Here is a 23,856-nt window from a genome sequence, read left to right on the forward strand (position 1 = left end):
GGGTGTTAAAGGTTACAGAGAGAAGGCACAAGAATGGGGTTGAAGGGGAAATCAGCCAGGAGCATATGGTAGAGCAGACTCAATGAGCTGAATGGCCTAATCCAATCCTATCTCTTAGGATTTTCCATACTCCCATTTTCCCTTTCATTCCCAAGCACCAAAGATTTTACGGATAAGGATGCTGAAATGAATGTCACATACCCTGCACATCCTCTCCAATAAACCTTTCACAACTACCACTTAATCCCCTCATCCACTGCTGTTTTTCCCACATCTATATCAAAGGCCCATTCATTCTGCCATCAAGCCTGCTCTCAGACCTTCTCCACTTATTTGAAAATAGCGCAAAATTTTGTCTGATTCACAAGAAGTTAATTTAAAAATAAAACAGCCATTTCAATAGAAAAACAAGCCAACACAACATACAAGATCAAAAATAATCCATTAGTTTTCACAGAGCATGCACATAAGTATCAGCGAGATATTGTCTAACCAACATGCAAAGTTGTGAACACAAGGCTTCAATAACAAAGTTAAAGACCAAAGGGTGGGGAATACAGAATAAAAAGAAAAATGCAAAATAAAAGAAGGTTGGACAGATAATAACCTGTTGTGAAGAGGCAAAGCTTACAGTTTTGGGGACTTCATAGGCTATCTGGGTGGAAACTCCACCCATGTCCAGTACACCAGTTGTCCTCTTGCGGACAACGGCCGCCTGGGTTTCAGTGCCAGGAACGTTGACTTCTACCATCGAATCTTCGCCTGTGTGAATTCAGAAAAGGTCAAGAAGTTAGACATTTTTTAAAGCCATCACATTAGCTTTACACATAGTACACAATGATCAGAATGGATTTTATTCATCCTACAAACACTTGGAAGATGTTTAAGCTTCTGATCTGCAAGCTGAGAGGTAAGGGAATTCCTACAGCACTTCCCAACGTTATGATAACTATCTCAGAGGACAACAGGGATGGCAGGTACAAAAATACACCACCACTGGCAGATTCACATTCACTGTCTGACTCTGAATCATATCACTGTTCCTTTACCAGTACTGGGTGCTAGGAATTACTGACACAAGAATGAGAGTAACTTCACCAGAAGGTAATGCAGTTCACTACCATCTTTAAGGGCAAATGCGGCTGAGCAATAAATGCTGGTCTTGCCAATGACAATCAGATACCACACATAATATACTGTATATATCTCCAAAATACATCTAATTATCTGATGGCTCACTTTTCTGTAGGAAAATAAATTACATTTTAATCTCAAAGCCATGCTTAAAATATCTAAATCAATCCAGATTTTCAAACAAGCTGATGGGGAAAGAAGCAAAGGCAGAACCTGACTCTCTTCTAGCAGAACATGCCAAAGATTTGTAGTGTCACATGGCAAAGAAATATATCCTAGCACCCACTGACCAACAAGCACCCCATTTGCACTAACTTTTCTTACACACCCCCCAACCTTCCTATCAAATTTCTCTTGAATCTACAATTCACTTATACTTGGGACAACTCACAGTGGCCAATAAACCTAACCACCAACACATAACATTGAACCCAGGTCACTAGAGTTGTGAGGCGACTGTGACGGTGCCATTCCTACATTATAAATTTATCTATCTTAAGGACGAGCAGAGAACTTATAATATTAATTGCAACATAATACTAAGTTCTTCATTCTAGTGCAAAGTAAGCTATAAATAACAAGGTACAAAATACACCCAGCAAAAATTTAATCATATTATCCCTCATAATACATTAATTTATTTTTACCAGCACTGATGTGGTCAAACCTTCCCAGGACAAAATTGATTCCAATCCAAGCATACACACCTAAAACAATTTTTGAAAGAGAAATATTTAAAAGCACAACTCACCACAGAAAGACTGAATATTTATTTCTTACGATGCCAGAATCACAAAAACAAAACAGTGAAGATATGAACACAAGTTTTATTTTGTTATACTTTGTGAATATAGTCTAAACATATTGTTTGCATTCAAGATGTTTTCAAGTCCTTTTTCAGTGCCAAAAGTAATTTTAAGTATTAAACCCAACCTTCAACTTATTGCCTGATATAATAGCAGTTACTATTCAACCAGTGTGTCACTCTTAACACCAAACTCAGTGCCAGTGTTGCAGCTTGCTTGTTAATATCTATCCACAATACATTTGTCAAGTGAGTGATGACTGATTTAAAATTATAGAAAGCACAGAATACATACCTTCCTGTTTGCCTGAAATTACCTCAGCGTGTGAATCTGCAAACAGGAAATCATAGTGAAGTGGGATATCTGTACGGAGGTCTTCAAGTATTGCATTTTGCTGGCTGCCAAACAAAAATGTCAGTGGTCAACACTTTGAATATATTTATTCATATTGTGTGAAACACAAATGTGCATCTGCATCTCTTAATTTCATACTTTAGACTGGCCAAGACAATCTGTCAACTCCAGCCCCCTATCAAAAGTGACTGATCTATGTGATATTGATTACCAGCGAGGGATTTGACAGTAAGGATACCACAGCTGAACTCAAACTGAACTGCACCTGAAATGGACAAAACATGGTCGGTACAACGTTGTGGGCCGAAGGGCCTGTACGGTGCTGCAATATTCTATGTTCTAATACTTTCCAGCTTAAAATGGAACGTTTTTTCTCAACAACTGAATACAGACATAGAGATGAGAATTCAAAGTTCATAGTAAATCTATTATCAAGGTACATATTTGTCACCATACAACTATCCTGAGAGTCATTTTCTTGTGGGCATTCATAGTAATTAAAAACAAAATAGAACCCATGAAATACCCCACACAAGAAGGATGGATAAATAAACAATGCGCAAAATACAAAAAGAAAAAAGGAATAATAATTAAACAAATAAATAAACATCAAGAACTGTAGAGTCCTTAAAAATGAGCCCATAGATTGGGGAATCAGTGCAGTATTGCGGTGAGTGACATTATCCCCTCTGGTTCAAGAGCCCGACGGTGGAGGGATAGTAACTGTTCTTGAACCTGGTAGTGTAGCCCTGTACCTCCTTCCTGATGGCAGTAGTGAAAAGAGTGAATGGCCTGGATGGTGGGGGTCTTTGATGATGGATGCTTCTTTCCTGCAATAGTTCTACTTGTAAGAGTGCTCAATGGTGGGGAAGGCTTTACCTGGGCTGAAGGCTCCTCTGTACTATCTCCATTGCTGTCCAACCTAAGATCAATTTGCTCAGTAAGCATACTATGATATGAATTAAGGTTTGCTCTACTCTGTATGAAGGGTTCCAGATTACGTACCTACTTTACCTAGTTTATAGAAAAGGAGATTCCATTGAGTCATTCTGAGAAGAATAAATAAGGCAGATGTGGAGAAACAACTGCCCGCTGGAGATAGGCTCTCAGGGTAAGTGGTCAGTCATTTAGGACTAAAAGAGACTTTTTTAAAAATATCCACTGCAGAGAGTTGAGTAAAATCGTCCAATAGATTCAAGGCAGTGGTTGACAGATTTTGAGCAAATTAGTCTTAATTTTAATAAAGTGTGAAGGCTCAAAGGTGACATAGTCAACTGCTGCAAGGTATCAGCTTGAAATATCAATTAAACTCTTTGTCTCCATGGATGCTGAGTTGTTGCAGCAGTTTATCTGTATCCTAATTCAAGTCCTTCATATTTAACATTTTTACCATGCATACCCTGGATCAAGTGCACAGCATAAATCCTCAATTTCAAGATTTGTATTATCATCATTTCTCAATGCAAACACAAACAAATGGCAGCTTCTCTCAGGCCTCCAATCTATCTTACATTATTCCCACATTTATCTGATCAGGAGGTACACTATACTTACAAAACATTCTCTAAAAAAAAAGGGTAATATTTACCAGACTTTTACTCCCTAATTTGGGCTGCCTTGGATGATGAACTAAGTGGCCCCTTCAGAACTGCAAATTCCCATGAGTCTATAACTCCAGTCCTGATAAAGGGTCTCGGCCCAAAACGTCAATAGTTTGTTCATTTCCATTAATTGCTGCCTGACCTGCTGAGTTCCTACAGCATTTGTGTGTGTCACTTTGGATTTCCAGCATCTGCAGAATTTTTCATATTTTCTATAAACATTCTTCTGTGTTTTAGGTGTTGCCCGATTCCAGAAACGTTATGCTTCTGGTGAAGCACAACCTTATCACTTACCAGCGCCACCGTGCTTTCTGAAGAATTGACCCAATTTTCCAGCTCAGTTACGTATTAAGAAATTGGATACAACCTGCTTTTTCAACTGCTTATAGTACTATGTTACAGATTGCAAATACCATATCAACTCATTTCTTACTGCAGTGATTTTATGAGCAAGGAGGAAAAGAGACCATTAACAGATTAACTAATGGTAAAAATACTTTTAAACAATTATTATATGGCTTCACCCGTTTAAATTCAGTTCATCTTTGCAACACCACCCAAACAGGATAATGATTTATTTAAATACAAGTAAAAGTTACTTTTCAGGCAAAATCCTCATGCCTGCAGTGCATAGGATGTATAAAGGAGTCTCTTGGTGTTTAGAATGAGGAATATGGTCTGCAGCAAAATTCAGAAGAGGTGCGAGGTAATCACTAGCTTTTTCTGGTGTTGATGCCAGTTCTGAAATACCTGCAAAAAAAGTAGAAAGTTAAGTAAAGTTCTGTATGTATAATTAATGAATAATTTGTAATTTTAAGTTAAGAATTATTTGCAGCGAAAAACCATTTGATCCAAGCTCTATCCCAAGTCTCATTCAACATCCACCTACTGTTAACAGTAACTTGTACATGAATCACTGTCATAGATCCAAAAATCAAACACAAATTTGGATGGGTCAGTCCTATATTGTTACATTATAGTGTACATGAATATTTGCGTTCAGAAGACCCATAATGTGTTGCTGAAACACTGTCATGCACAGTGCAAAGATTTAAAATCTAATCATGAAAAATGATGCAGTGCAGGGCTTTCAGAAAGTTTGAGAATATAATGGTATATGTCAACTTAGAAAAAAAACATACATTACCCTTCATTGCCTCTTTTGGTGTTGTATCATTCTATGTGTGGAAGTGAATGAAAGCTCTTAAATCATTGCAACAGGCCAATCAGTATTGCTACTGATCAATATTGGTGCTTATGATGAACTTCCTGCTTCATCTCACTATTACATTACGTTTTTATGCATTTATTTAGCTTTCCTTAAATACTTCAGGTGCTGAACCAAAATTATATAAGTTTAAAGCAGTCAAGGGCCATTGTAGACTTTTACAACTGCACTGGGTCTTCTTGAAGAGCAATCGCATATCCTCTAGTTAAGATGGTTCCAGGCTGCGGTCTCCGTTGAGATTGTGGCTCAGACTTATTTGTCTTTATTAGTTCCTAGGGTCAGCTTTGGGGACAGACAGGAGCATTATTGGACAGGTTAGTGTATAGGGACAGGTATGTGGGGGAATTAAAATTTAGAAACAGGGATTGAAGGCCAGCAATGTGGACAGGTGATGAAGGATGCCTGGACTCAAGGTCTCTGCTCCACACTCGAAGGAATGTGGATGGGCGATGAAGGATGTTGGGCTGTCCTGGGATCAGATGGATTCATGTGAGCAGAAGGCATGGTGCGGGCGGGGGGGGGAAAGGTGATCAGTCAGTGCGCTGAGAGTTTGAGCCTAGCGTTTGGGGTCCTATCATCATCTAGTCCAGCTGTTATTGTTCTGTTGCTTGTTATGTTCTTTTGTTGTTCTGCTGAGCATTGTGAGAATGCTCTGTTGGTGCCAGAATGTGTGGCAACATATGTGGGCTGCCCCCCAGTACATCCATAAGTGCATTGGTTATTAATGCAAATGAAGCCTTTCATTACGTGTTTTGATATACATGTGATAAATAAACTCAAATCTGATTCTGAATTCAATTTTTGTCCAGAACCATGCCTCACTTCTAGATTTTCTGCCAAAGGTTTTAACTGTGATCTTTGATTTTCAGTAATTGCAGCTTTTGATTTTTACCATTCACTTAAGAGAAAGTCTGTTTTCCCCATTTATCATCAAGACATCTTTACATACAGATTTAAAAACTGCAAATCCTAAAAAATTCTATGTGTTAATTCATGTCAACTTCCTTAGTACCTTTACAAAATCTTCCATATTGAAAGTTCAAAAGCAATTACTCCAGCAGAGTTAGAAGACAAATCCCACCTGGCTTTATCTTCATCACCACAGGTAGTCTGTTGTTGCCCCTCATCTGTTTGATATCGAGTAGATCATGCGGATTCCCATTGTGTCTTGGCCAGCAGTACACAAAGAGCCTCGAGCCACTACTTCCACAGTCTATCACTATACCATAGTTTAAGTAAGGATTCTTTACATCGGTGGCCTCCATATCTATCAATCTGGTTAAATATCTGCAAGACAACATCAACAACAGTAGCACAATGCCCAAGAGGCTTTACAGTAGTTAAAGGTGACAATATTTAATACTGATCAAGATACGAGGGCAAATAACCAAAAATTGGAAAAAGAGATTTCAAGGTGTGAATTCTAAAGTATGGGACTTCATTTTGAGGAAGGCATGAATGCCAGTGATATAGTAATTAAAATTAGTAATATGCATGAGACTGAAACAGAGCTCAAATGGTTATATAACTGGAGTAATGGACAGAACCATAATGGAATGGTGGAGCCGACTCGATGGATCGAGTTCTGAAACTTCTCTTGTTCTGAAACCAACGATAAAAAAGCATTAAAATGGAAAAGAAATGCCGCCTGGGAATGCACAAGCATTCTGGATCATATGTTCAAACAACACAGTATTTGCCACCTCTATTCTCAATTATTCCAACATTTCCACAGCTGGGCTTTAAATTGACAGCCAGCAGAAGTTCAAGCTCATGCCAAACACTTTCAATTACATCCAAATTCATACACCTTGTGAAAAGTCAATAAATCTTGTAATATATAGTTGTCATGAAGAATTGTTCAATACTGTCAAACTGACACACAAACACTGGAGGAACTCATTGTGTCAGATAGCATCTAGGGAGGGAATTGAGATCTGTGTAACATTTGTTACCGCTGCCAAATTCTTTTAAGAAGCTATTGTTGAGCTCTGATACATTAGAGGACAATACAAGTGGGGAATGTTGAAAAGGGTGGATTCAGAAGGGGTTGGATAGCATTCAGCAAGTGCAAATTTTTACATTGAGATGCAAGAAAGATAAACAGTATTTGAACCCAAGCTGAGTAGTAGTTTGAAAGGGAAAAAGAAAACAGCTGTTCCATACACTACCTATCTCCTTTGTCCTGGTAGAAACGTCCCCATCGACTTCTGTCCAATAACAGCAAAATGTATAATAGAGAGATTAAAACAGTAAGCAATGCAACAGCTGTCAACTGGCGATAGGTCGTGTTGAGAGGCCGAGGGCACGCTGAAGGGGATAAACTGAAATGCCACGAAGCAGGAAATAAGCAGGAAACACAGAACCTGAAAAATAGTAAAGTTATTAGTTAAAATGAAAGTGCTGTAAGATTTTAATATCAATCCCCCACACCCATATATAACAGATTGCTTCTTAACTATGCAAAAGCAACTTCTTTCCACAATAGAAATCAGCAAGCTGAGGGGATATCTAGCTCCAAGGTTAATAAATGCAAGAATAAATACAGGGATTTAAAAAAGTACTCACCCTCCACAAATATTTTCTCATTTTACTGCCTCATTTGCCAAATTTAAAATACAGTATATTCAAGTACAATTGTTGAGCTAATCTACTAAACATTGTGCATCATGTCAAATTGAAAGATAAATTCCAATACCTGTCAACAACTTAATAAAAATTATAAACCGAAACTGTGAGGCAGAAAAAATATTCATCCTCTTTGTAAATAACATGCTAACTTTCTTCAGGTGCAATACTGTGTATTACCTTACCAACTCATCTAATTTACTGATGTAGAAAAGTGGAAGATCACTTGTTTTCAATCAATTCATAAGAATAAATACTACACTCCCTCTCTGTAAAGTCCAACAGTTTGATAGATTTTCAACAGACCAAAGCCACAATGAAGACAAAAGAACATTGAAGATGAGTGAGGGAAATGATAACAGAGAAGTGTATTCTCTTTCAGCAAAATAACAACCCAAAGCACACTGCCAGAGGAATCATGGAGTGGCTTCAAATGAAGAAAACTGATGTCCTTCAGTGGCCCAGTCAGAGTCCTGACCTAAAATCAATCAAACATCTCCGGCAAAACCTTAAGATTACTGTCTATCGCCACTCCCCAACTGACCTGGCACAGTTTGAGTAATTTTGCAAAAAGGAATGGTCAAATGTTGCTCCATCATGTTGTGCAAAGCTAATAGAGGTGTATGCAAAAACCCTACTAGCTATAATAGCTGCAAGAGGTGGTTCAACTAACTAATGAGCCAAAGAGGATGTATACTTTTACACTGTATACATTTCAGATTTTGAATTTTTAGTTTATCATACTTTACAATTTTCTCTTTTTTGGGGAGGGGGCTCTACTGTGAAAAAACATGTGAATCACAAATAAATATTCTCAGTTAAATCAAAATCCCTGGTCATAATACTCATTTATGTGAATCAATGGTTGGGGGCCAAATACTTTCACAAGGCACTGTATTCACATGCAAGGCACACATTATATTAAAGAATCTCAATTTCAATTGACCAGATTAATGCATGATGAGAGATAAATATTAAAGGATTATTGTAGTTAAGTTGGCGGTACTCTTGACTGGGTCAGATGATTGCAGGTTCGTGACATGGTGGAAAATCCAGATTTGCACGAGTGCAAATTTTTATTCCTTGATCTCCAGCAGTACAAAAACCTGGTCAGTATCATATATTGTTGCTAGTGATGGGGGATTGCCAAGTACAAACTGGCTTTAGAGTTCCTGACTTTGTAGATGTGACAGTATTTCATCTTCAGACTGTCAAGCAGCAGCATGCTTGAAGTTTTGGGAAAAAATGTAATTTACTTTACTCAGGGATTTGTGATGAGAAAGTTCCCACCAATGCATTCATTAAAAATGTAACGTACCAGAAAATGTTATTAAATCCAGACTTCATATCTTATTTCAAAGAAATGAAAGAAATTATGTTTCCACCAGAAAAAAAATCATATAAATAATTGTGTATATTATCTTGGAATCAAATGACTACTGACACAATAAATGATTTAATTAAGTCAGGTCCACCACTATAAAATCCGGTTCTAGCAGCTGAACACTAGTGTTAAGCAATGATAACAGGCCAACATGTACACAAGGCAAACAAGAGAAAATAAGCAGATGCTGGAAATCCAAGCAACACACACAAAATGCTGGAGGAACTCAGCAGGCCAGGCAACATATATGGAAAAAGAGTAGTCAACTGTAATTTTAGTGCACAGGATTGGCCTAAAGTCTTACCTTCCCATGGCAAATATTTGCTCCAATTATGTTGGGAAGAAGCAACTATGTGTCCTCAATGCATCCAAGATTGTTTGAGCACAGTGCATTGCTCTGCCAAGTGGACATTTTAATCCTGAAACCAAAAAAAAAACAGCACTTTATCTTCCCATGCATTTCAAAGACAATTAATCATTTGCAGGCCGTCAAGATCAGTGTTTATTGCTCATTATTAACTGATCATGAGAGGTGGTATCCTGAAAACTGAGGCTACGTCCACACTAGACCGGATAAATCCGTAACCAAAGCTTTTTCTCTTCCTTTTGACCCTCCTTCCACACTGAAAAAGCGCTTTCCTCCCCCTAAAACGGAGCTTTTCTAAAATGCTCTCCAGAGTGTGTAAATCTGAAAACGCCAGTTGGGCGGTGTAGTGTGTACGGGGTAACCGGAGCTTTTTTAAAACGCTGTCATGACGTGCCGGAACAAATGGTAGCGGCAGCATGACATTTCATTGTTTTCTTGAGCACAACCTCTAACACCACAACAACAATGGTAGACGGCTTCATGAGGGTGTTGCTTACTTTATTGTCTACGTTAATAGCTTGTTTGGAGTTAAACATAGCTATCTACCACGTAGAGGCAGCATATCTACATACAAAAAGATGTCTTTTGTACTCAGTCGCTGTGCAATGGATCTGCACAACATCAAAGTCATTATCAACCGTACAAAGACCGGCGGTTTTGGAGACAACCTGGCCGAACCAGTGCATGGTAGAACAATTTTGCAAATGAAGTTGTGGTTCCTGAAGAACGGTGTGATAACTTTAAAATGTCCAGGAGCTCCTTGCTTCGTCTAAGTGAACTAATACGTCCTCACATCAAAGGCCAGACAACACGAATGAGATCACCGGTGGATGTGGTTAAAAAGGTCACTTGCACTTTGTACTATCTAAGCGACAAAGGAAGGCTCAGGAAAACGGCTAATGCATTTGGATTATCAAGGCAGGTGGTGTCCAAGATAATTAGAGAAGCATGCAAGGCTATAACTATACATCTGGGCCCTGCATATATCAAGATCCCACACACCGTGTCTGAAGTGAAATACCTTGTAACCAACTTCCATCATGCTCACGGCATGCCAGTGTTTGGGGGCAGCTGATTGCTCACACGTTGTCTACAACAAACTCCACAGATCACCTGAACAGAAAGGGGCAGATTTTCTTTGAACGTACAGTCTACATGTGATACAAATACTGCTTTATGGACATTGTTGTGAAATGGCCAGGCTGTGTCCATAATTCTCGTATATTTGCAAATTCAAAAATTAATGACTACTTGAAAAATGAGAGGATCCCCTGTTTTTTTGCTGGGTGACCCTGCGTACTCCCAATGCTTTATGTTATGAAAGAGTACACTAACAGTGGTGTGACCCCACAGTTTGGCATGTCCTTGTGCAAGTCAAGAATGCTCTTTTGGATGTTCGAAGGCAAGATCTGGTGCTCTGCGCAGAGCAATGGACATAAATATGGAGGACCTTCCCTTTGTTATTTATGCATGCTTTGTGCTGCTCAATTTCTGTGAGGCAAACAAGGAGACTGCCCCTAAGCAGAATATTACTGCAGCTTTGCAGCACGACACAGAATTTCAACCCGCCCCCCACACAGCCTAACAATTTCAGAACAGATGGCAATGAGACCGAAGCCAGAAGAGTTAGAAATGTACTCACCAAATACTTTGACCCATAATTTACTGAATAAATAAGTATCCTCACTTTGCAGTTTTCTGTCCTTGCTCGTATGAAGGTGGTTTACCTATTTATGCAAGTACTTCTCTGACAATAGATGTGTAACAGCCTAATGTAACATTGTATGGAAATACAAGATAACACTGATGCAGACATGTTTTATACATTTAACAAGGTGCTTTATTAACGTATTGCTTGTGCAAACATTCAACAGATACAATTGTCACTACTTCCAAAAATGGCATTTTTAAGTAGTAGCTTATGTTTGGCATAGACGTGAAAATGTTAAAAGCCAAAAAAGGAAAATTGTAAGTTTCACTTTTACTCAGGTAAAAATAAAATCACTTTTGCCCAGTATCTCGTTTTATTGCACATTAAATACAACAATATAACACAGAAAGACATAGCAAAAGCAAAGGCAAACAAATGAGGTAACAGCAAATTTCACTTTTGCTCAGTAACAAGCCTTATTGCATCTAGTTGTAGCTGTTGTCCCTTTCATCGGTGAAGAGACAATGGCTGTAGGAAGTGTTTCCAGGGTGACCCCTCGTGGGAGTGGGGAATATGTTGGTGGGGCCACTCGGGGATCTGTGTCCCCATATGTGTAGCTACTGTAGTGGCTGTGAGGATGGTATTGTGGCAGTGAAAAGTACTGGGAGAAGCCATCATATTCCTCATCATTGCAAATCCCTCTGCAACAGAGTTAGTCAGTTTTCAATGTTCGTCGTCAGCCGGGTCATACTGTCCATGAACTCCCTGTCGGTTGCCTCCATACGCTCCAGTATTCGTTTTTAGTTTAAGTCCTCCTGCGTGAGAGCCAACAGCTGTCTGTCGTTTGGCAATTTCTTTTTAAGCTTTTCTAGTCTGTAACTGGACAAATGCGCACCAAGTTTTTCACGATGAGATTTGACACCAAACATGTTGCAGTCATCACCTGCTGCTTGGTCCAAACTGTTGGGAGTCGGGCGTACTCGTTGAACTGGGTGAAGAGGCTGTACATCAGTTGCTATGATGTGTGTCGACCCTATTCTCCAGATCACAGGTTTCAATGCCGCCTTGAATTGCCATTGTGGTTGGTGAGCCCCCCCAGACCTGCTCACACAACTCAAAGTACAGTGGAACTACTCTACCGTGTCCACTTTTTCCAGTAGACGTTTTCTTTGTATTCCTCAAAGACACTGTTGAAAACTTTCTTTCCCTGTAGTTGTAGGTACTCTAGTTTTTGACCATTGGAAATGGCACAACGCCGTTGCAGAAACGGAAATAGTATACCGTTTCCTTCCCTTGCTTTCTGTAGATGTGCCCTGCGCATGCCAGTAGGAGGAGATTCGCCCAGATACCCGTTTTAATGTGGACAGAGGTATTTTCAAGAACACTTGGTGTGGACGCCTATTGTTTTTACGTGAAACCAGCGTTTCAAAATCGGCATGTGGAGGTAGCCCAAGAGGCCTGCCAGGCCATTTCAGAAGGTTGCTGAATAGCAACAACATTGCTATGGGGTGTGCCTCATCCACACTAGACCGCATAAATTCGTAACCGAAGCTTTTTCTCTTTGTTTTGACCCTCCGTCCGCACTGAAATGATGTTTTCCTCCCCCGAAAACAGAGCTTTTCTAAAACACTCCTCAGAGTGTGTAAATCTGAAAACGCCAGCTGGGCGGTGTAGTGTGTATGGGGTAAATGGAGCTTATTAAAAACATTGTCATGACGTACCGGAACAGATGGTGGCGGCAGCACGGCATTTCTTCATTTTCTTGAACTAAGAGGAGGAAACGGAAATAGTATACCATTTCTTTTTCGCTTGTTTTCTGTAGCTGTGTCCTGCGCGCACGCCCAGTAGGAGCAGATTTGCCCAAATACTAGCTTTAATGTGGACGGAGGTATTTTCAGAAACACCTGGTGTGGATGCCTATTGTTTTTTCGCGACACTGGCATTTTCAAAATTCACCGGCTCAATGTGGATGTAGCCTAAGTCAGAGTCAGAAAGGACATCAATGATCAAATAGGTTTTCATTGACAATCCGGGCGCTTCAGTATACCAGCTCACAACACTAACTTTATACTCTAGCCTTAAATAACTAGCCAGCCTCAAAAGACATTAATTCTTTAACAGGATCAGAATAGAGCACAGACGTTTTGGCAACAAAATGCATAAGCAGCAAATCACATCATCTGCTGGCAGTGAAGATATAAACTGGATCAGACAATGACATGCTGTCCTTGTTGAATATTCAAAACATGGCATATACCACAAAAGTATCTCCGAAAGTTCCATATAGTGCCTTACAAGCCTCAAACGTAATGTCTTTCTAATGATAGACCAAAAAAATAGCTTAATGTTAATACTCCAGCAGTGATAGGATTTGACCTTCTTCACAGATCATTTGTCCAACTCTCTCCAATAAAAATCCAGTGACAATGTCTTTGTTATCTGTTAATGGTACATCAGACCTTTCAGCTTATGCAATTGCAGTAAAACTCCAATTATCTGGCATGCTCAGGACTTTAGTACTGCCAGACTAATACTGTAATGCTAGAAAGTTTGTGAACCCTGTAGAATTTTTTCTATTTCTGCATAAATAAGACCTAAAATGTGATCCTATCTTCATGCAAGTATTAAAACTAGATAAAGAGAACTCAAATAAATAAATAAATAACACACAAAAATTATACTTGTTCATTCATTCACTGAGAAAAATTAAGAGGAATAGATAGAGTGGACAGCCAGCACCTCTTCCCCAGGGCATCACTGCTCAATACAAGAGGACATAGCTTTAAGGTAAGGGAAGGAAAGTTCAAGGGGGATATTAGAGGAAGGTTTTTTCACTCAGAGAGCGGTTGGTGCGTGGAATGCACTGCCTGAGTCAGTGGTGGAGGCAGATACACTAGTGAAATTTAAGAGACTACTAGACAGGTATATGGAGGAATTTAAGTTGTGGGGGTTATATGGGAGTCAGGGTTTAAGGGTCGGCACAACATTGTGGGCCAAAGGGCCTGTATTGTGCTGTATTGTTCTTTGTTACCCAGATCGGAGGTGAGAGCTGCTTTCACTCACTCTCCACAACGTTTACTCCTCTCTCCAGAGCAAGAGCAAAAATAGCCTTTTGCTATTCCATTGTTGGGTCAATTTAAACACCAGCTCAGATAGACTGAAAAGACAGAGTGTCGGTTGGGACAAGAGTCGAGTTTGCTCATCTCCATGGCACTGAGGCTATGAAGACTGCCCTGACTGCTGTGCTCCGTGCCCGTTAGCATGAGCACTGATAAGTGAGGCTTTGGGCCTACTCTGAGCTGCTCCGGAGATCGGATCTGAGGTTTAAATTTTGGTCTGGAATGCTGTCGTTCACTTCAATAGTTTGCATGATTTGAATTTTTTTCCCTTCACTTGCACATCGAATGCTGGACCTTTTTTTACAAATTCTTTATTTTTCTTTTAATTGGGTTCTTTCTGATTTCTTGCTTTCTGGCTACCTGTGAGCAAGCAAATCTCAAGGATGTATAATTTATACATTCTTTTTTACATTTATTTATTTATTAAATTTTTAGAAAATTACAAAGAATAAATGTAATGAAAAATTAGTAAGAAAAAGAAAAATAATATTAATCCTCCCCCCTCCCCCCCTTAACCCTTATCTAAAAAAAGAAAGAAAGAAAGAAAGAAGAGAAAGATTGCCTGGATATCGGAGGATCCCCACATGCTCCATGGAGTTCAAAATAATTTTAATATTTATTTTTACTTTCCCCAATTACTTTATAATTTTATCTTCAAAGGACCTATATATTTAATCCCATCTTTTGTAGGTATGAGAGCCAAATTTTCAAAAATATATCATATTCATTTCTTAGATTATATGTAATTTTTTCAAGTGGAATACAACTATATATTTCATTATTCCAACGATCCATAGTTAAATATAAATCAGATTTCCAAGTAACTGCGATAACCTTTTTAGCTACTGCCAATGCAATTTTTATACATTTTTTCTGACTTAGATTAATACAATATAATTTTTACATCAATTATATATAACACCACAGAAAATAAATAGATTAAATTCAAACATGTCTGACCAATGTTTTCAATGTAATCAAGAAATTGGTACTTTTTTACATTCTACTTGATCTTGTTTTAAAATTCAACCATTTTGGATAAATCTAAGACTTTTATTGGAACAAATTACTGGAGTACAACTCCCACATAGTTCAATATTATTTTTATTAGGAGATATTGAAGGGACAATACCGAAACTTAAATTGAATAAGTATCAGAAAAAATTTATAAAAATTTATGCATTCTTAGATAACCAATAAATCTTGAATTCTTCCAAACCACGCGAGTAACATGCCTAGCTGTTCAACCCTTCATCAACCCGGCCTAGTCCAGGTATTACTCAAAAAAAACTCTGAATTACTTCTAAAGGAAGCATTAACATTATTCTTTAAGTAAGAAATACTATACACTGTAATCCATCTGATGTCCTACATGTGACCGAAGATTAATCTCCATATTTCTGTATTCAAATTCCTATGCAATTAATGATAGCATAATGTCAACTCTTCTTGTAGTACCTGCGCACTAGGCTTTTGCAATACTCAGCTCCCATTGTATCTCTAAATCTCCCACAATTTGGATAGAAAATGCTTCTTTATTTAACCTTTTTTTTTGGTCAAAATGGACAATTTCATATTCTCTATTCCATCGTCCAATTGCTAGATCACAGCTAACCAGCATGCAGATTAGAATGGTATGGTATGGTAGTAATTCCATAATGTACTGACTGGAGTATTAATAAACATAAATTCAATCTGCAGCACAGCAGCTATGGATTTAATTTCGATTTTTAAAATAAATCTGTAATTAAACTAGCACCAGTAGGACTAATCATGAAATTGTAGAATTGTTTTAAAAATCCATCTGGTTCAGCACTTCCTTGGGGAAATTAAATTTATTGTCTTATTTGACTCTTAACCACTTTCTGAAGTGATCTAGCAGGCCGCACAGTCCAAAGGTAATCTGATAAGATATCAGTATGGCTACGTCAGTAATACACTTATCACATTTATGAATCTGAATAAAAACTCTACCTAGTGTGAAAATTTAAAAAAAGGGGGAAGAAAATGCTAAGAAGAAAGATTAGATTTCCTCAGCAGAGGTTCAAATACATGGACTTTACCAAAGTTACACATAGTAGGCTAAACCAGAAGGTTAAGGGTGAACTAGCCACTTGGATACAAAATTGGTTTAATGGAAGGAGTCAGAGGCATAGTAAGGTGTTTTTCAGATTGAAGATCTGTGACCTGAGTTATGCAGCAGGGATTGGTGCTGGGCCCACTGTTCATCATTAATATTAACATTTTGCACACAAATATAATTGGTATGGTTAATAAATTTGCAGATAAACCAAAATTGATGGTTAAATAGACAGTGAAGAGGTTTATCTAAGATTACAACAGGATCTAAATCAACTGGGAAGTGAACCAAAGAATGGCAGGTGGAATTTAACTCGGACAAGTGTGAAGCTAAATCTTGGGGTCAATAAGGTGTTCAGGGAGGGGCAGCACCTCTGGTGAAGGGGGTTGTCATATCCATTCCAGTGCAGATGACTCACCTTTGGCCCCCACCGGACCCTCTGCTCTCACACGTTGCTCCAAGTAGCTCTTTGCATGTGACAGCAGCCACATCCCCGGTACACCACTTTGCCAAGCTAAACCAGGTGAGGGTAGCCAACGAGCCTCATATCCCGGTGAGATAGGGACATGCCTATCCTACCCTGCGAAGTTAGCTCTGGTGGGCTGGGCTATTGAGATCTACAGTGAGATCTAATGGACAGGGAAGTGGTACTGCACTGCTCCGTGGAGACCGAAGGGCATGACAGGGCACAGGAGACGTCAGACATCATGCTCATCCAGTGCAACCAATTTGTAATGCTTGTTCATACCACTGGACCTGGATGTCCAAGATCAGGAGGGTGGAACTGCCCCAGTTCAATGGCTTTTTCACTTTAAAAACTCTCCTGCACAGGTTTCCTGGTATCGTCAGACATGATGGACAACCACCATGATAAATCTTAGTAACTGGCAGGGCCCTGGAGAGTCTTGCAGAAAAGAAAGAACTGAGGGTACAGGTACATAGTTCCCTGAAGGTGGAGACCCAGGTAGACAGGGTGGCGAAGGTGGCATTGGGCATACTTGTTTATATCAGTACAGGAGTTGGGGTGCCATGTTGCAACTGGACAAATTATTGGTGAGACCGTACTTGGAGTATTGCGTGCAGTTTTGGTTGCCCAGCTATAGGATGGATGTTGTTAAGCTGGAAATGCAACCAAGAAAGAAGGGCTTGAGTTTATAAGGTTGGCACCATTTCACCCTGCAGCATTTGAGGCTGACAGAAGATATAAAGTCATGGGGGACATAAATAAGGTGAATGCTGGCAGCTCTCTTCCCATTGTGGAGGAGCCTAAAACTACGGAACACAGGTTTATGTGAGAGAGAAAAGATTTAAAAGGAACAAGGGTTACAGATGGTGGTGAGTATATAGAGTAAACCGTCGAAGGAAGATGTACAGGCAGGTACAACTACAAAGTTTAAAAGACACTTAAGATAGGTACATGGGTAGGAAAAATTTTGAGAGAAATGGGCCAAACACAAGCAAATGGGACGAGCTCAAGAGGACACTACAGTCATCATGGACGAGTTCAGCCAAAGGGGCTGTTTCCTTCCTAAATAATTCTATGACCCTGTGTTTCTCCAGTTATACGGTTTTGAAGTAATTCATACAAAGGTTAAAGATGAGAAACTTATATCAGACAATGATATAACGATATAACAATGTCGGAAAGGATGGCTGAGGGGAGAAATGCTCACATTAAAAGTACAGGTTTCTCCCACTATCCTATCATAGTGTTCCTATGAAACCTTTCGTAAGCCGAAATGGGGTAAAGCGAAGAAGCAATTACCATTGATTTATATGGGAAAAATTTTTGAATGTTCCCAGACCCAAAAAATAACCTACCAAATCATACCAAAAATCCGCACATACACACAGGCGCACCCACCTGCCCACGCTAGGCTTCACGGTCATGGTCACAAGTTTAAAGTGGGCGCCTTTTTTCACAAAAGCAAAATCCTCTTCGGATTTCTTTCAGTTAGCTAAAACAGGTACTTTTGAAAAAGCGAAGTGGCGGAAAGCGAACGTTCGTAAAGCGTGGGATACCTTTTAGATGTGCATTCAGAAAGTTGTAACATCCAAGACTATAGATTAAATTCTTAACACTGGGATTAAACTGGACAATACAGACACTGAGCGAAATTCTCTTTGCCTGCCACCTACGTACTCTCGACAAGCTAGTACAACTTGGTAGGTCAGAGGTCAACCTTGGGAGGCAAATGGACAGTCAACATTTCAGTTTGAGACCCTTCACTGGCCTGGGTCCGGATCTGAAATGTCGACTGCTCTTTGGAGATGGCCTGACCCTGAACTCCACCAACTGTTCTAGGTTCCAGTATCTGAATCAGTCAGAGATCTGCAACCTCTTGCGTCGCTTAACACCTCTACCGAGAACAATCGCAGAGTTTTCTTATGATTATCGCCACAGTGTATGGAAATATAACTTAAAACAAAAGTTACCTCAATTAGTCGCTTTCGCTCCACATCAGTCATCTTGATAGCAAAGGCCCTACTCTTTTTTGAATCTCAAAAGTTAAGTGATTGTTTTCCCCCAATTGTGTTTCTTTTTTCCGATGGCGCGATCATTGACCTCACCCTGCACCCAATGCTCCGATTCCACTGCTACCTGTCGCCGAGATCTCACTACGTGGCTGCCCACCTGAGTATCCTCACTAAGTGAATTGGACCCGCCTCCTCAACGTAATGACTGGTTGCAGCCTTTCCCGACCGGCTCGGTATTCTATGGTTGATTGGCCGAGCATCGTCGTCAATCAAGCCCGTGTCTTGACGTCAAGGCCAACAGACGTCAGAACGGATGTTGACGCAGTCGCACGGCTCACGATAACAATATTTAAACAAATTAGCCCGGGATTACCTGCCTTCAGCATCGCGGTTACGAGGGTGTGCACTTACCTGCTCATGATTGACCACAGACGGTCCTGTCATTTAAAACAAATACAAAACGGAGGGAATAAAACCCCAACAACATTCCTGATCATAGCGACCATCTTGCCTGCGTCTCCTTCGGCGGGTGACTGCAGCACCCTTCACGACATTGCCGCCAACCTGTACTGACGCCACAGTGCGTAAGCGCGTTTCTCGCTGTTAATTTTGGAACCTGTAGTCTTTGAAACTTATTGTCAAGAAGTGAATTTGGGACAAATACACAAGATGCTGCTGCAGACATCCCACCCTGCAAAAACTCATTTCAGGGAGTTAGCACCCCCCCCCCCCCCCGCAACCCCATATCCTCATATCCCCCCTGGTCGACCTCCAAGGGTGTATGTGTACAGGACATTTGATTATGAAAGAGCACAATTTATTTGATCACATATTGAAACTATTTACACACACACACATATATACTGTATATATTCCTTGTTGAGTATTTTGTTGGCAGTCTCAATACTAATAGCTAAATGCTAATGCAAATAGCTTTTATATTTCTTTTGCAAACTTTCCTTATACTATGATGTGGATTGCTTGGCAGATTTGAGCATTTTGCCAGAAGTCTCAACCTCATAGCAGTCTATGTCAATGAATTTATTAATTTTGAAATACATCAGATTCACAAGTGTTTTGTGAGACAGCTGACTTCTGAATTCTGTCTTAATGTGACACACCATGCTGAATGCCCTTTCCACATCACAATTAGAATTTAGCAGCACCAAAAGCGGCTTCATCAACTGGCAGAGCTCTTTGAATCTCAACTGCCCTGTGCTCACAGATTTTTACTTCGGACAGCCTCCCCCAGAACTCATCAACTGGCAAACTTTTGTAGTTTGGCACCAGTCCTTCAAGGTTAGTTGAGACATAATCCAGGACTTCCAAGTGGAGCTGTTCTCTTGCATCTTCCTTGATCACATTTGGAAAGTCAAAAGTCACCAAACTGAACTGATGGACAGTGAAAGAGAGAGAGAGGTTGGCTGTAAAGCCTGCTCACAGAGAAAACTGATAGGTCTACTTAGCACAAAGAGAGACCAATCAGGGTTTTTTCTTCTCTTTTTTTCTCCCTCTCCCCCTCCCCCCCCCCTCACCCCCCCCCCCCCCCCCCCCCCCGCTTGCTCGCTCTCCCAGAACTTCTGGGAGAGGTGGGATGCCTGCTGCTAACCCCAAAAGGAAGTTCTGGAAGAGCCCGACCAGTCAGGCAGTATCAGTGAATGCTTCTGATCAAGTATTGCAAAAGTGAACTAACAAGTGTGTTTTAAACTGCAGACACTGGGAGCAGTGGAGATATCAGAGGGAACATCTGAGATAAGAGTACTCAGTATCAGAATCAGGTTTATTATCGCCAGCATGTGACGGCTAGTAGCAAATACTTAAAACACAGCAGTCAACAGAGATAATAGAAATAGAAATGGTTGCTTACTTGAAATGATTAAGTTCTGAGTGTTGTAATGAGCTCCAGTGGAAGTTGAGATGCTGCTCTTTAAGGTTATATGTGTCATCATAGGAGTAACATAGGAGGCCAAAGACCTTAAGACCATACGATATAGGAGCAGAATTAGGCCATTTGGCCTATTGAGTTGCTCTGCCATTTCATCATGGCTGATCCAATTTTCCTCTCAGCCCCAGTCTCCTCCCTTCTCCCCATATCCCTTCATGTGCTGACAAATCAAGAATCTATCAATCTCTGCCTTAAACAGACATAAAGAGTTGGCCTCCACAGCTGCCTGTGGCAAAGAATTCCACAGATTTACCACTCACTGGCTAAAGAAATTCCTCACTCACCATTCATCTTTTTGTTGATGACTAACATGGCCATTTCAGAGATGGTTAAGAGGCAATGACCTTGCTGGCAAAGTAGAGTTACTTGTAGACCATTCTGAGCAAGGGTGGCATATTTCCTTTTGTTGATGGACTTTAATGAACTGGATAGGTTTTTAATAACAAACTAGTAGTTTCACAGAGAAAAAAAATTCTAAAATAAATTCTAAGATAAGCAGAAATGTTGATACACTCCCATTCTAGAGACACAAAGTGCTCCACCAGAGATTTTGTTTCCAACTGAAGGCCACCCCTCAGGTGTATATCAGACATACATTCCAACATCTGCAAGTGATTTATCCTGGTGTTATGGCCAATATTTAAGTCTCAAGTCGAAGAATCACATTGCTGCTTGTGGGGTCCTGCTGTGTTTTGCCAAACGATGACTTCACTTCACTTCTATTGCACTATATTACCCGTAAGGTGGTTCAGAACATGGTCAGTGCTCCAGAAATACAGGCCTTCCATTCCATCAATTTCTATGCCCGTACATCTTATTGTGTGGGCATACTGTAATTTATGGTTTCTTTTTATTATTATGTATTGCACGGTACTGCTGCCACAAAACAAATTTCACGACGTATGCCACCAATATTAAACCTGACTCTGATTCTGCCAATTGCCATGCTGACAGCTTTTCCATCAGTATGCTTCCTATTGCAGATCGCCGCCAACTCAGTAACAAGACAAACAATGCTGCATTACTGCTTGATTATGAGATTTATTATGGCAGCAAAAACACTGCTTAATTTCTACAGATGTACCATCGAGAGTATCCTGGCTGGTTGCATCACCATCTGACACCATCGTAAGAGGTTGCAGAGGGCTGTCAACTCAGCCAGATCTACATGGTCACAAGCTCCCCCCACCACCACCACCACCATCGAGGGTGTCTTCTGTGACGGACATGGACTGTGTCTTTAAAGAGAGAGAGAGAGAGAGAGAGAGAGAGAGAGAAAAACTGACTACAGTACTGCTGCCTGCTTCTGGGTTGCTATGGTGAGAGAGAGGTGGGGTTATGTGATGGTCAGTTCAATGTTTACACAAGCTCACAGCGTGTTTGCACTTGTACAAGGACACTTTCGTTCACAGTCAGAGTCACAGCTGGAATCGACCAAGGAAGGACACCAGTGACAGAAGAGTCACTGGATAGAACTTCTGAGTGCCCAGAAGGGTGGGTTGAGGATCGACCAGGAGAATTGATAAGCAGCTATCACGGTGTGTATAAGGGCTGACCCTGTGGAGGCTACCGGTGTGTTTACCCTAGTCTGGGTGGTAGCTTTCCCTTGAAGACAGTACCCTTTTTGGTAAGCTACGTTTGGCTAACTCACGAGTGGATTCGGAGCCCGACGACGAAGACCAACGGTACCCGTTTATTTGTTTTTCTCCTATTGTGGATTTCAACTTGGCTTACAAACACCTTTCTCTCCCCCACCAACTCGGTGCATTGAACTGAACTTTCTTACAGTATCATCGTAAGACTTTAAACCTTGCCACCCGAGCTTAAATGAGTTTGGGAGTTATATTTACACACATATATATGCATAACACTGCTAACTTTTGATTTACCTGGTTTAAGTTACTATATTAAGTAGTTACTAATAAATAATGGTTTTAACATCAAAGCCAGATTCCAGGTGTATTCTGTTGCTGCCGGTTCTTTTAAACCGTTGTATGTATGTAACACTTCAAAAGGCAGTGCCTCAGGAAAGCAGCATCCATCATTAACCACCCTCACCATCCGGGACATGCACACTTCTCATTACTACCATCAGGGAGGTGGCACAGGATCCTGAAGACGCACACTCAATACTTTAGGTACAGCTTTTTCCACTCTTGTATCAGATTTCAGAACAACCCACGAACTCATGAACACATCATTATTCCTCTTTTGCACTATTTAATTTATTTTTATTAGTGTAGCTTTATTTTTTGTTAAGCCTGCACTGTACTGCTACAACAAAACATCAAATTTCACGACTTATACATTTCACGGCAGTGATCACAGTATGATTGAGTTCAACTTGAAATTTGATAGGGAGAAGTCTGATGTAGCAGAGATGGGGTCTGCAGATTACAATGGGAAATAGAAAAGGCAATGTTATGATAGTCATAGGAGATTTTAACACGCAGGAATATTGGGGTAAGATTGGCAATGGATCTCAAGAGTGAACTTGTTGAATGCCTACGAGATGGCTTTTTAGAGAAGTTGCCGTTGAACCTACTTCGGTTCAGCTATTCTGGATTGGGTGTTATGTATTGAAATGGAGGCGATTATGGAGCTTTAGGCAAAAGAACCCCTAGGAGACAGTGATCACAATGTGTTTGAGTAAAACTTGAAATTTGATAGGGAGAAAGTAAAGTGTCACACAGCAGTATTTCAGTTGAATAAAGGAAATTATGGTGGTATGAAAGAGGAGTTGGCCAAAGTAAATTGGAAGGAGATGCTGGCAGGGATGACAACAGGACAGCAATGGCATGAGATTCTGAGGAAAATCAGGAAGATGCAGGACATTTGTATTCCAAAAACAAATAAATACTCAAATGGCAAAATAGTACAACTGTGGCTGATAAGGGAAGTCAAAATAATGTAAAAGCAAAAGAGAAGACATACAACAAAGCAAAAAATAGTAGGAAGACAGAGGATTGGGAAGCTTTTAAAAACCTACAGGGAACAACTAAAAGAACCACGAGGAGGGGAAAAATGAAACATGAAAGCAAGCTGGCAAATATCAAGGTGGCTAGAAAAAGCTTTGAGTAT

At 40.1% G+C, this 23,856-nt stretch overlaps 1 protein-coding gene across 6 annotated transcripts in view; it reads right to left on the reverse strand.

Annotated features, from left to right (window-relative positions):
* Positions 1-19,365, reverse strand: part of entpd4 (ectonucleoside triphosphate diphosphohydrolase 4) — a 35,587-nt gene extending 16,222 nt beyond the window's left edge. The window contains exons 1-9 of one of the 6 annotated variants that reach the window (XM_073058791.1): positions 19,242-19,365; positions 10,524-10,615; positions 9,440-9,554; positions 7,295-7,489; positions 6,205-6,410; positions 4,495-4,645; positions 2,235-2,338; positions 1,782-1,841; positions 608-762 (exon numbers count right to left, since the gene is read on the reverse strand). In XM_073058791.1, the coding sequence (XP_072914892.1) occupies positions 608-762; positions 1,782-1,841; positions 2,235-2,338; positions 4,495-4,645; positions 6,205-6,410; positions 7,295-7,489; positions 9,440-9,447 (879 nt within the window). In that variant the 5' untranslated portion in view covers positions 9,448-9,554; positions 10,524-10,615; positions 19,242-19,365. Of the gene's footprint in view, positions 1-607; positions 763-1,781; positions 1,842-2,234; positions 2,339-4,494; positions 4,646-6,204; positions 6,411-7,294; positions 7,490-9,439; positions 9,555-10,523; positions 10,616-18,788; positions 19,022-19,207 lie in introns of those variants that run through there. The other 5 variants (XM_073058816.1, XM_073058780.1, XM_073058807.1 and 2 more) reach the window with 5 other exon arrangements.
* Positions 19,366-23,856: the final 4,491 nt, after the last annotated feature.

Source organism: Hemitrygon akajei, chromosome 1 (genome assembly GCF_048418815.1).
Source record: "Hemitrygon akajei chromosome 1, sHemAka1.3, whole genome shotgun sequence".
NCBI lineage: Eukaryota > Metazoa > Chordata > Chondrichthyes > Myliobatiformes > Dasyatidae > Hemitrygon > Hemitrygon akajei.